The sequence below is a fragment of the Diachasma alloeum genome, unplaced genomic scaffold (assembly GCF_001412515.2).
Source record: "Diachasma alloeum isolate Michigan unplaced genomic scaffold, Dall2.0 Dall_scaffold_00288, whole genome shotgun sequence".
NCBI classification, from domain to species: domain Eukaryota; kingdom Metazoa; phylum Arthropoda; class Insecta; order Hymenoptera; family Braconidae; genus Diachasma; species Diachasma alloeum.
Genome location: NW_021680427.1, coordinates 304,676 through 319,465, shown reverse-complemented (window position 1 = coordinate 319,465; position 14,790 = coordinate 304,676). Strand labels below are relative to the sequence as shown.

Here is a 14,790-nt window from a genome sequence, read left to right as displayed (position 1 = left end):
TTTAAATTGGTTTCCATTTTAGTCCCACGAGTACCGCGGTTAAGCGTTTTCACCTGGTGCATTGCCGCGATTGCCCAGGGCTTGGCTTGTCTCGGGTGGGTTACACCCAAGACTACTCTCAGAGGTCGCCCAGGTTTCTGAGAGGCACCGTTAGCGACACAGCTCCCCCTGTGCCACGCATCCTTAGGCACGGTATGGCCGAGGCCATGGCTTACGCCGCTCACACACATGGATTGGGTGGACTCCTCTTAGCGACCGCGGGCAGCGGTAGTCCTTAAGACCTCCACCGCCCGCGACCGAGCCCCCTCACTACGACAAAGTGGGAACCCAGTAGAGGGGGTGGTGGAGCCCCTTAGTATACTATAAAATTTTACAAAAACTTCACTACATTTGGAATTTATCAATCTACCATGGATTCTTTTTTTAAGAACATAGTAACAGGGATCGCCATCAATATTAAATTTCTGTAATATTCCAAGAATTTGACCCTTACATTAATGAAGGTTTAAAATATGTTGATCTAATTTTTCAAATAATATAATTGTAATAATCTGATTTTTCGTGAATAATGATGTATTGAAAATTTGTTAATATGTCAATCTTCCTACCTCAATTATTGATTGATAAAATAGTTAAAAATTGGAATATTTGAATTGATGATACTTGAGTACTCAAACAATTTAAGAGTGATGTTAACTAATTGATGGCTACGATATTTAACTGTAATTAAATATAAATTTGGCTATGCCTGCATAGAAAGAACCGTTTTCTCGTAAGATGAACACATCGCACTCGGGGACACTCATAACCCCCGTTTGGCCTATGCCTCGCGTGCTAGAAGCCCGCAATTCATTATTTATTATCTCTTCAACTGTGTAGTACAGCTAGTTACATTTTTTTTCAATAGTTGGAGAATATTATAAAATTACCGATGAAAGACCTAGGGACAATCGCAAGAGCCCCCATCAAAAAATATTTTTAAAACATATAATTCGGGCCAATTCCATATATTTGTCAAATTTATAAAAAATATATTGAAAAAAAAATTTTTTTGTTTTTTCGTGGACCCTCACGGGTTTTTACGATTTGTTGCCTTCCTACCCCCAACCCCTTGTACTGCATTCGTCAAGGGCCAAGGAAAAACCTCACTTGAGGGAGAAACTTTGACCAGGTACAGTCGTCCCTTGCGAGACTCTCACTCGGACCATGAATCTGAAAATTAGAGCGTTAAAAAATCATTTTGCCCCCCCCCCCCCCCCCCCCNCGCAAGCAGCTTGACAGTTGCTTTTTGAATCCCGCAGTGCAGTCTGAAGTTGCAGGCTTTCAGAACAGAGAGTGATCGCGGTCGTCTATCAGCGCATCGAAGTGGGCACTTTTCGCGTCCCTACTCTCACTGCCCCGAGCGACAACCNACTTTTTTAAAAATTTGTTTATTCAGCCAAGTGTTTTACATATGTTAATAACACTGATGTTGTTATTGTCTACGGAAAAAAACATGAGAAGACGTAGTTTCGCGCTCTAACCACACAGCCATCGCCGTTGGTATAAAGAGTATATAAAAAAATTTATGAAATACATGTTACATATATTTTTTATATAAAAAAACATTTTAAAAAATGATATTTTAAATATTTCTTTTTTGCTTTTTTTATATAAAATACATACTTCATACTTTTTTTTCATATTAATTGGCCCAATTGAAGAAATTTTTTTGTATATTTTTCAAAATATAAATTGTTGGGAAAAACCTATTTTCTAGGGATGTACCTTACCAAGTACCCTCTATATTAATCAAATTTCGGATTAGTTTTCTGCATTAATTAACATCGAACGTCCGGAAAAAATGAATGAAATCATCATTGAACAACTTTGTACTTTTAACGCGCAACTGAATACTTCGTAACTTTTATCGTTGCATAACTTTGCGAAAAACCTCGAATCTCTATCATCTCATTCAATCGTCCGTATTTGTGTATCGTAGTCTCATATGTCGGCACTAGCAACTTCTTACGTACGTTTTGGATTTAGAAGTGACCATCAACATAAACAATATTTGCAATATCGACTATTTTTTCACTGCTATTTTTTTCTGCACGATGCTCTTATCACATTGAAATTAAAATTCAATGCCAAAGTAGCAATGTAAAATTATTTTTATCTCCAACTTATTTTAACGTTCAAAAAGTTATCAACATTATCAGTTCAGTTACGATTACTCCTTGTGAATCTCAAGAAACTTCATCGAAAATGAATCCGGGGTGTATCAAAAATTTATGCTGACAGCGAGTGAAATAAATTCAATGGTGGAGTGGTCAGACGAGATAATTCAGTTCAATGTTAGACTGATTAGCACCGAATCTAGACGAGATAAGAACATTGGAATTTTTACTTGGTGTTTAATAAAATAAGGATTCCGAAACTTTGAACAATTTCAATTATTTATTTGTAAACAACGAATGTTTAAAAAATAATATTTCTGTGCAAAATGTAATTTTAATGACGTTAAATATTCATGGTTTTTCTCAAATTGGTCTCACGCAATTTAATTGACAAATTTGATGATTGAAAATGGTTGAATCTATAGTATAAAGCATCTAATTATGATGCTCAAGTTTTTCTTGTGAACCATTTTACAAGATTGGAATCGCTAGCTTTATGCTTAAAATAACAAATTCTAGTTTGTGAGACAAAAAATATGAACACTAAATTTTTCATTCGGGTACCAAAAAAGCGCTCAATTTTGAGTTTATCCTCATAAAAATCCGAGACCCTAGAACCGCCAAATTCACGGACCTGTGGTGATCTGCACTGGTAGGCGGAAAAAATAGATCAGGAAAAAATATCCCAGACACCCGAAACGTGCTAAAACCCACCCAACTTAACAATTTCACTTAGTCTATTTTTTTCGGGACGCATCTGTACCAAACTGTAAAAGACACTTGAATATCCTTAACCCTCGATCATTCGCGCTTGGTCGCCAGCCTTCATCCGCCGTACGGTTAGCGCAGCGCCGTTAAACCAAGCGCGCTGTTGCCACCTTGGCGCTTACCGCTATGCGCGCATTTCAATTGTGGCAGTGAATGTAGCAACACTGTTGCTCGAGCGGTCGGCAGGGACTCACTCGCACCGGGCGGCGCGGCGCCGCTGTTCGGTCCGTTCAACGTTTCTTTTCTTCTTTTAGCTAAACAAATTTCCCGATAAAAAACGGACAACGCCACCGCTTAATAAAATGATTGACCTAGGAACTCTAATTTTCTAAAACAAATTAAGCGCTGTGAAACACGCTAAAATATAAGAAAACGAAAACGGGTGACGCCGCGCTCATTGAGCGAGTGATCGAGTGTTAAATTTGAACGACTACAAAGTTTCCACTCAGAAGCAAAAGCTTGAAAAAACTTCCGAATTCTACAGAATCGGCGGAAAACGAAAACAATTTCCAATAGAATTCAAATGGAATTTCCTAGCGAATGCGCGAGTTTTTGCGACTACTTTTTTTCGCACGTGTTTACATTCACCGTGAATGCCAACCAATTATGTTCTTACTATTCCGCCAGTTTCCCGTCTCATTTCAATATCGATTGAAAATTGAAAAATTCGATTGCATCACCTTCGAGTGGGACTCAATGTCAAACTTCAAACTCAATGCTAAACTGATTTCTCATTTTATCACGCCTCACCTCTCATAAAATTCTCGGTATTGCAAAAAAACACCCAATGCTTTCCCAATCGTTAGAATTTTCCAATTTCACCCTGAACTGATCATTGTTTCTCCATTTTATTAGCAACAGGATAATAATCCTTGCGGCGATGGTCACTTATCCGGAATAATGCCGGACGTGGCCATGGCAACAGCATCGTTTGGGGCACTCCAGCTGGTGGAACAGCAGGAACTGGAGTTGGACCTTGGGGATGGTGCCTCGCATCTCCTCCAGCATGCCCAGAACTCCGTCAACAGTCTGGGACCCCATCATCCACTCCTGCCGCATCAACGACAGAGACACTTCCCCGGTCACCCACCGCCACCCTACATCTACCATCGTTCTAGTACTGGTTTACCTAGATTCATTTGAGATACGTAAAAATGAGGATGAGGGAGAGTTATACTTTCTGATGAGAGACTGTTCATCGAGAATATCTGCAACTGCAGTTGTTCCTCTGGGTAACTAGAATAGTAGCCTAATGGTAGAACTGTTTCTGTTGACGTGGCGTCCTGTGGTGAGTAAAGGAAAAGCGGAATGAAGAAAAAATTGGAAATTTGCATCCAATTATTTTTGAAATATTAGGGAAATGAGTGTATTTAGATGAAGATGTCGAGAAATGTTTTTAAAAGTACTAAATTGAGTTGCAGCATGAAAAATGTGAAATCCACATGTACATAATTTTCATAATGTCGGGGAAATTAGTGCAATATCAGGGAAATTTATCTAAAGAAAATGATGAATTACGAAGAGTGGATAGAAAATATTAGATACGCATCCACATTGTTTTCGAGATATGAGAGGAATTAGTAGAGTTAGATGAAGATGTCGAGCGAAATTTTTTGAAAAGTTCTAAATTGAGTTGCATCATGAAATTTGTTCACTAAACAAAATTATGAAATATGAAGATTGGATTAAAAATACTAGATACGTATCCACATTGTTTTCGAGATATCAGGGAAATGAGTGGATTTAGGGGAAGATATCGAGAAATTTTTCGAAAAGTACTAAATTGAGTTGCAGCATAAACTTTGTTTACTAAAAGATATGAGATGCGTATTTTTTTAAAATCATGAGGTTGTAGGAACGTCTTCATTCTGGCGGCATTCATAATGCAGACGTCGTCAATTGCCTATAACTTTTCAACTCTCCATTGTCTACCAGAATAAAAAAAAACGTGTGTAATATTCTTCAGTCAATTTTCGCATCCAGCTATTTAAAAAAAAAAATCATGGACAAGAAATGTTTTCTGATATTTTGTGCCAAGTCATTATCAAGATGATCAATCTGAAGATAAAGATAGAATAACTCACCTCAAAAATTAAATTTTTACGAATTGATAATAACCTCTGAAATTGATAGTTTCAATAGAAACGTTTCTTTTCTAAAGCACAATATTTTCTATACAAAAAGTCTATCGATCGAGATATGAGTAAATAATATAATTATTCATATAACAAATGATTTGAAGAGAAAACATCTTGAAGCTTTCCTGGAAAAATTAACTTTTTTACAAGAAAAGTTTTCTGATAAATTTTTTCAAATTAACTGCTTCCAAAGACGTCTTCAGAACAATCAGTAAATCTACTTTTGACTTTTAAGGAAAGTTGAAAGTTGAAGTTATAGAAGGACACATCACGAATTTTTTTTTCTGGAGGATGAAATTTTCAACAGGAAAAGTTTCCTGCGGAGTTTCTTTAAACCCACTCCTTCCAAAGATGTCTGAAAAATAATCAGCGGAACATTCTATACAAAAAATTTATTGATCGACGTGATTCATATAAGTAATACAATGATTAATTTTAAAAATAGAATCTCTATCAATTGATCATTATTTAGGGAACGAATCATTGTAGAAGAAAACATCATGATTTTTTTTTGTGGAGAATGAAATTTTCTACGGAAAATTCTTATGATGAATTCCTTCAAACTCACTCCTTCCAAAAATATCTGGACAAGAATCAATAAATCCACTTGCAATCTCTCATTTCCTGGGCTCAAATTTTCCATTTTTTCTGTTTGATTTTCTTGATGAAAAAAAAAAGAAAAATAGAATTAAAAATACTTACAAAATTTTTGCCTAGGAAATTGTACAGAAAATATCTCAATGGAATAAGTTGCATAGAAAAATCGAATTCGATTGACTTTTTTTATAGAATATATTCTATTGAGTATTTCAATAGAATCGGCCAAAAACAAATACAAACTTTCAATAGAAATCCAATAGAATTGTCTAGCGAATTCGCTACGATTTTCTATGAAATTTTTTCATAAGTGCAAACCTTTCAATCCGATGGAATTCGCTGCAAAAAGCTCTCTTGATAATTCCTTCGAGTCATTCATTACCGAGATATTTTCATACCCACAAAGACGTGACCTGTCCACACAAATAGTTCTAACAATTGTCTTCTAAAAATCAAAGAATATTCTCTATTTTACTCTGTTCAATGAATAAAATCGATGATTGCTCTCTGTGCAGTTTAATCGATGCAAACTCAATGCATGACAATTTTATCATTTCCTTCAAAATAATCTCTAGGATGAAGCATTTCTACGTAAGAGAAATAAAAAAATGGCTGTTATATATATTTTGACAAGTAATACTTAGTAATTAGTGGGGAAAACAATGGTCAGCAGGGACTGTGCTTCGTAATATGTATCCGTGTAAATGTAGGCCCAACTGCGAGGTGTTTAGGGTTTATTTGTTGGCCACAAAAAATGATAAAACATGAAAAAAAAAATTACAAAGATGGCATCATTAATATTGGACCAATCTAAATATTATCGCCTAGGTGTAGTGGAATAATGTAATAATAGCCATGTTGAAGTATGGACAGTTATTGACGTTTCTTCCAGTTCATTTTAAAATACTTTGCCGGTTGAGGAAATATTAATATCGAACGTGTTACAACAGTAGGGGGTCATTCTTTTGATTATTCATAATCTTACTTTCTCGCTGGCGTACTTCAACATCGACACAGCATTCTCTCAACAAAACAACTCATTACGGATTATGGAATTCTTCAATTTGTTGATACCCTTGATTTTTTGTATTGAGACATTATCTGCAGAATTTATAGTCCTTACATTCTCATTATACGATATATATGTTGAATTCTACTAAATTGTCATTTACCCAGCCAATTACACGTCGTGCAATGTGAATTCCAGATTGTTTAATTTTTTTTTGTTTAATTTGTTTTGTGCAATTTGATGCGATAATTGAAGCATATGGAATCCTTTTTATTTTGGATTCTTCATAGATTCCACATGTTTGAATTATACACAGAGCAAAAATCGTAAGAAAAATGGCTGGACAATCTAGGTGATGGGGGAGCGAAATTGTGTTTTAGGAATTTCGATTTGAAATGAAGGAAAAATTGGAGGCAAAGAATGACTGTTGGTGAAAAAGTATGAGAGACAGAAATCTGTTTAGTCATTTTTGGTGCATTTTCCTTGCAACTTTTTGTTGATTTTCTTCAGCGTGTAATTGCCCACACTAAATTGAACATTAACAAGTTTTTATTCAGTAGCAAAGCGGTAATCGTTGAAGTCGATTTTGACTATTGGCCAATTTTCAATGAATATCTCGAAATCTGAGAGGGACACCTGAATTTTTGGAATGAGCCTATTTATAGTACTCAATTTACGCTACAAAAAAGGTCGGTACAAAAAATTCATTATCTCCTTTACATTGAGAGATATTCCTCGAAAACTCAGCTAACAGCAAAGTCGACTTGAATAATTTTACCGCTTCACTATTAAATTATACAATGTGGACTTCAGATTGCACAATGATGGCACATTACAATTTAATAGACTTCAACAGAAGAGAGTGAAAAGTTTATCAACTACATAAATGTTGACTATTCGATCAGATACAAAAAAGAACAGTTAAAAACAGCCGAAAACAGTTGACATTTTATGAGAAGAAACGATCGAAATTATCATTTAATGTGGTTTATGATCTACTTGAATTCTTGACATCTTTGTTGATAAATAAACATATGGAGATTTAGAGTTTACAGCAAATGATTCACTATCGCCTATCTATATCGTGTAATAAGAACGATGAGATGACAATTTTTGTGAACAAGTTCTCAATGCAAAACATCCTATGTATAAAAAAATGAAGAGACTCCATAATGTCTAGCAGGTAATTCTGTCGAGAAAACGCTGGTTTGATGAGGAAGTATTCTCTTTCTCGCTTCTTCATGTCCTATTATATGATTTGTATGTGTGTTATACCGTTGATTAGAGAAAACGGTAATTTATTCCAAGTTCAATGCAAATCTACGACATTGGGTTCATTCTTTTTTGAAATCACTGCCATTATGATAGGTGAATATAGTTTGAGATCGAGCATCATTACTCGAGCGGTGAAAGTCCCAAAACAGGATAAGAATTATTGATAATTATCAGTGGGTTTTTCCATCAATTCTCATTTAATGAGACAGGGATTGACTTTTTATTGACCTGCAATTGTCATCAATTTTATCTAACGGTAGGCAGAGCTGATGAACTCTCTTCTTACAGAGGAAACGGGTTTCTTAGATGAAAAAAAAATCTTGCCGCAAACTTTTTCTTGATTAATGCAGTGAAGGTTTAGGAGAAAATTGGGACTTTTTTGAGACAAAGATGAGTGATTCGCAGAATATTATGTAATGATATTAAATATTATTATTTGTTCTTATTACAATCAATGATAGCTACGATGTTTAATCATTGATTATAACAAAGGCCGGCGTGTATTATTTTTTGAACGTGATCTTGGTTGTTTTTTTTTATTTCCATAATCTGAAATATTCTTCAATTGCCATTCAGTTTTACATAGCTCTGGAGTCTGCAAAATTATGATTGTACGATCAAAAAAACGTTGAACAAATGCAGAACATTTTCGAGGAGTATTTTTTAATAAAATTGGCAAATAAACCCAACAGAGAGAAAATTGCAAATAATAATTCAATGTATCTAACGTCTCTTAGGTCGTCATTTGTCATTGCAGTCAATGGTTGTCAAATCATCAGTTGCCATGATGAAATGATCACATATTTTTAAATATTTAAGGGCCGGCTGGATTATCTTTTGAAGGTAATCTTGATTGTTTTTTTAAATTTGATCATCTGAAATGATCTCCCATTGCTGTTCAGTTTTACGTAGCCCTGGAGTCTCCAAAAATTATGATTGTACAATCAAAAAAACGTTCAAAAAATGCTGAACCTTTTCGAGGAGTATTTTTGAATAAAATTAGCAAATAAACCCAATAGGGAGAAAATTGCAAATAATAATTCAATGTATCTAACGTCTCTTAGGTCGTCATTTGTCACGGTAGTCAATGGTTGTCAAATCATCAGTTGCCATGATGAAATGATTACATATTTTTAAATATTTAAGGGCCAGCTAGATTTTCTTTTGAACGTAATCTTTGTTGTTTTTTTTAAATTTGATCATCTGAAATAACTTCCCATTGCTATTCAGTTTTACATAGCCCTGGCGTCTCCAAAAATTATGATTGTACATTTAAAAAAACGTTGAAAAAATGCTGAACATTCCCAAAAAGCATTTCTGAATAATATTGGGAAATAAACCCAATAGGGAGGAAATTGCAAATTAATAATTCGATGTATCTAATTGCTGTTAGGTCGTCATTTGTCACAGTAGCCAATGGCTGTCAGATCGTTAGTTAAAATGATAAATTATCCATTCACTGTTTCGTCTCTATCGTACTTATTGTACAATCATAATTTTTAGGGGCTCCTGCGTGATATATAATCCAATAAAAATTGTGATATATTTTACGTTATGAAGACGGAAAAACAATCGAGAGACGTTTGAAAGATAATCCACCCGGGCCTTAATTTCAGTAACTAGTAAAATTGTTTCAATGAACGTAAATGGCTGAGGAGTTGAAGTTTTTTTCTAATTTTTTTATTGTACAATTTTAATCCTTAGGAGCTCCTATGTGATGTAAAATTTAATGGAAATATTTGATATATTTTAGATTATGAAGATGGAAAAACAATTGAGATGACGGTCGCAAAATAATTCATCCGAGCCTTAAACGAATTATTTTGCTGATTATTCATTTTGCTAATTGTCATTGTCTGAAGAATCTTTCAATTTGCTTCCAATAAACCTTCACCGCATCACTGGAGCGCTGAAGATCATAAAATACTGCACAATCCTGTGCAGATGAGACATTTCCCGATGGATGTAATTACAATCCTAATCTCCGGCTCGAGTTATAGACTTACATTCGTCCACGAAATCTTTTTTTCGTGATCGTTATTTCCCTTTTGACATTACAGACATTGCGTTCACGTTATTTTTATAGGAAATATGACTTTTCAGCGAGAGGAAAGAGTTAATTAATGGGAAACAATTGAATTTTCTAAGAAAAAAAAGGAAAAATTCTAAAGAATGAGGAAGGACGAATAGTGAAATTCAATCCGAAATCAGATCTGATAATTTACAATGACGAATTAATTTGCTTCCAATGAGTCTTCACCGCATCACTCGAGCGCTGAGGATCATAAAGTACTGTACAGTCCTAGATAGAGAAGACATTTTCCTGCGGATGTAATTACAATCCTAATCTTCGGCTCGAATTGTAGACTCACATTCGTCCACGAAATAGTTTTTTCATTTTATCTCTACAGAAATTATGCGCACGTTAATTTTGTAGGGAATAAAATTTTTCAGCGAGTGGAAAGAATACTGGAAAAAATTCCATTTTCTGAAGAAAAAATTGAAATTTTGGAAGGTGAAGAAAGACGAATAGGGAAATTCAGTCTGCAATTCCGATCGAATAATTTACAATGACGAATTATTCAATATTCTTCAAGTTATTCTGTTTGTTTTTAAATTATTCGGAATGACAAATTACTCAAAAATTTGAGAGTTATTCGAGCTTTATTGAATTACTCGAATTTTTTCGAATAATTTGGACATTTCGATTTTTTTGCGAGTCCAATTATTCAAATTTAAATCACTACGAATTATTCGTACTTGCAAATATCCCCAAACCTCTAAACATGGATGAAAAAATTTGAATCTGTTACACTTTTTTTTAGTTTTTATTAGTTTTGGCCAATTTTATTGAAATGTTCAATAGAAAATATTCTATAGAAAAAGTAAGAAAAAATCGATTTTTCTATACAACTTATTCTATTGAAATATTTTCTATCGAATTTTCTCGACTCAAATTTTCCAAGTTTTTTTATTTGATTTTCTTGATGAGAAGAAAAGAAAAATAGAATGAAACAACTTAGAAAATTTGAGCCAAGGAAATTCTATAGAAAATATCTGAAGAGAATAAGTCATATAGAAAAATCGAATTTTATTGTCTTCTTCTATTGAACTTCTGATTTCAATAGAATCGGCCAAAAACTAATCGAAAGTTCAATTGAAATCCAATGGAATTTTGTAACAAATTCGCTAGGCGTTTTTATTAAATTTTGTCATCAGTGAATCTCCATAAATGCAGACGATTTCCACAAAAAAGTTCATCGAGAGCAGGCTCATATCTAAATTCTTTTTTTTTATTTAAAGCATTCAAACCAATAGGTTCACTCCCCTGAATCTATATCTAAATACAGGAAGTTGAAAAACCGCTGGTCTAGAAATTTATGAAAATCACTGGTCACCTAAACGTTACGTCCTGAGTCATCAAATGAAAATTGTTGGAAAATTTCACATACATGTATACATCATGTTCGGAAAGCAGAATTTGTAAATATTTTAGTTTATAAAAAGAAACGAGAAAAACGTGGAGACGAAATGATAAAATGAGGAGGAAATTCAACTGAATTGCCAACAGTTTTTTTTATTATGTACATACGGAACGGATAGGAGAATCAATGCAACTCCCGCCTCTTCTAGCGTTGGCCTACTTTATATTTTTTCTCCATCGAATGTTTAATTTTGAGGGAATGCAGAGGCGAAATTAATTGAGAACGCCGCAGGTAAAGCCAGCCAATATTCTTTCAGTGGAAAATTAAATTGTGATTGAGTAGAAAGGTGAGTGGAAGGAGATGGAGAGAAATAAAATCAGAGTGTATTCACGTCGTGTGCTAAAAGGAAAAAGGTCGTATAAACCTAATCTAGGGAACATGAAGTCTGGACTATTTGGACTCTCTAAAATCATTTTCACCCAGTATTTGAGGACAATTTTTTTTTGTGCATACGACCCTTTTCCACAGATTTTTCTCCAATTGAAATTTCTCTAGAATAATGTTCATTCCGTTAGAAGTACGACCGAATATCAGAAAAATTAAGAGAAACCAGTGAAAATATTTTTTTTCATTTGTCCACTATTCGAGGAAAATATTTGTGGAAAAAGGCCGTATGCGCCAAAAAAAAGTCCTCAAAAATTAGGTCAAAATGATATAAAACTCCCAAAATGGTCAATATGACCTTTTCCCACTTAGCACGCTTCGTGTAAAATAATTAAAAATAAGTTTTTCGAAGAGAAAAATGTCAGAAAACGTTTTTTATCGTGAAATTTTACATTTTTGAGTCTACCATCTATAACACTATTTTGAGTATTTTTTTTTCAACCCCTAGCTGGTGCTCATCATACCGAATTCTCAAAGAAAAAAAGTTGAAAAACTTTAATTTTCAAAATGTCACGTTTTATTTTTCTCACCTTTTTTTCAGTTACTCTTGTAATCAAAATACGTATTTTGAGCTGTCATGCTAGTTGGGTTTCGTCCTAAATCTATTTTATTGTCAATTTTGTCTTCTCGAAATTCCATGAATTTGCTCAAAATACCTCAAAATGGCGTTGATTGACTTTGATTATAAATAGTATGAAATGAATTTAAATGTATACTTATATGTTACATATTTTTTCGATACATAGGCGAAGTCGTTTTGCGGTGTTTTGACCAAATTCGCGGAATTTCGAGAAGAAAACATTAAAAATACAATATATCCAGGATAAAACCCAGCTTGAATGACGGCTTAAAATACTTGTTTTGATTATAACAGGTACTGAAAAAAATATGAGAAAAATAAAAGGTGACAAAATTTGGAAAATACAAGGTTTTCATTTTTTTCTTGAAAATTCCGTATTATGAGCATCTAGGGATTAAAAAAACTTACCTCAAAATCTTCTGATAAATGGTAGAAAATGGAAAATTTTGAGGCATCATTAAAATAAAATCGGCTGAATAGAACCCGAATTATCGAAAAAAAAACGACAAAACAAAAAATAGTATATTTCAGGGCGAGTGCCATGGGGTTGTTTGCTTGCATGGAATTGATGTCCGAGCGGAAGGGGATGACTGGCTAACCACCCATGTTCGGTCGCACATGTAAAAATAATATTTCGGGCGACCGTTGAAATATTTTCGTTTTCCCAAAATTCTTCATTTTATCCCAAAGCAATTTCATTTTTCCTAAGTAGCAGGAAGAGGCAGTTTTAATCCCTTCAAGTCAAGTTTACGTACGTAGAAGTCATAAAATCCGAAAATTTGTCTCTTGAAATTCTTGTCAACTTATTCATACAACAAATGATTTTTCCCCGAACTCAACGTACTTTGGCCGACGTTGCCGGACCTCGAAGTTTTCACCCTTTCAATGTCCTTTCCACCAATAGGTTATTTTTTGTATCCTCTCTTTACAAGGGAACAACCCTCTTTACGCTCACTCTTAATACTATACATGAGGAGTACAATTTCAGAAATATACTAAGTCAGTACTATAGCGAAGATTTCAAAGCGAAAACATCGAGACACAACACTACACGCACGACAAAATTTAATAGAAAAACCTATCGAATTCGTTAGAAAATTCTATTGACATATTCAATAGAAAACATAAAATAGAAAATGTCAACAGAATTCGATTTTTCTATACGAGATCGGCCGCACGTGCTACGCACGCGCCTTCTCTCCTCACGTAGTGGCGCTTCGGTTTCAGTCTTACGCTTACACTTATTCGAGATTTTCGAGATATTTCGAGATCGATTTCCTTTCTCCTTTTTACGATAGGATAACTTATTCTTTTCATATATTTTCTATAGAATTTGCTCGACTCAAATTTCCAAAGTTTTTTTCATTCTATTTTTCTTTTCTTCTCATCAAGAAAATCAAACGAAAAAACTTGGAAAATTTGAGCCGAAGAAATTCTATAGAAAATATCTCAATAGAATAAGTTATATAGAAAAATTGAATTCTATTGACTTTTCTACTGATTATTTTTTATTGAACATTTCAATAGAATCGGCCAAAAACTAATAGAACAGTTCAATAGAAATTCAATAGAATTTTCTAATGAATTCGATTAGCCCGGTGGCCTAGCGTAGTGGTTAAGGCCGTTGCCTCACAACGGATAGGTTCCAGGTTCGATTCCTGGCCGGGTAGAATGGTGAGATCTAACCATTTTTAAAGTCTTGATCAATTGCCATATAGTCTCATCAGACTCGAAGCGATATAAAATAAGCATAAAAAAAAATAAAAAAAAATAATGAATTCGATAGGTTTTTATGTTGAATTTTTTCGTCCGTGTATAAGTTTGATCTCGCCTTTGAAACAAATATCCGTGTCAAGGGGAGACTACTGTGAGTTTTAAAAGTCGTGGGTCATTGGACAAGACTGTTCATACGTAGAAGATCGATTATATAGATCTGAAAACATATGAAAAAAAACGAAATCAGCTGTATAGGAGTTAAATTCCAAAAAACTGGCTCGTAATTGTTGTTCCACACATTTTTCCGAAAATTTTGAAAAAAAAAAATATTTTGTAGTTCAAAAATTGGAGGCCCTGGACTGTTTTCAGCATTTGAAGCGTTTTCACACAAACGAATAATAAAAAAAAAAATTTTTTGTACTAATTATTCGTTTTCAGATTTATGTAATCGATCTTCACCGTATGAAAAGTCTCACTCCAATAACCCACGACTCTTAAAACTCATAGTAGTCTCCCCTTAATATTATCAAGTTTTTTGTAAAGTGCAATCGTTATTTGCCATATATCTTGTGAATTTTTTGGTATCAAAATTTGCAAACACTCATCAATATTTTATTTTTATCAATTAGCTCATGCAGTGAGCTAAGTGAATTGTGGTTAATTATTGAACTTCCGTTCC

The 14,790-nt window shown here is 34.0% G+C and overlaps 1 protein-coding gene across 1 annotated transcript in view; it reads left to right on the top strand.

Annotated features, from left to right (window-relative positions):
* LOC107038718 (BTB/POZ domain-containing protein 7) overlaps window positions 1-4,520 on the top strand; it is a gene marked incomplete at its 5' end in the record, with an annotated part of 40,275 nt that extends 35,755 nt beyond the window's left edge. Inside the window, one exon of the mRNA XM_015257973.1 lies at window positions 3,783-4,520. Coding sequence (XP_015113459.1) covers window positions 3,783-4,070 — 288 coding nt within the window. The remainder of the gene's footprint in view (window positions 1-3,782) is intronic.
* Window positions 4,521-14,790: the final 10,270 nt, after the last annotated feature.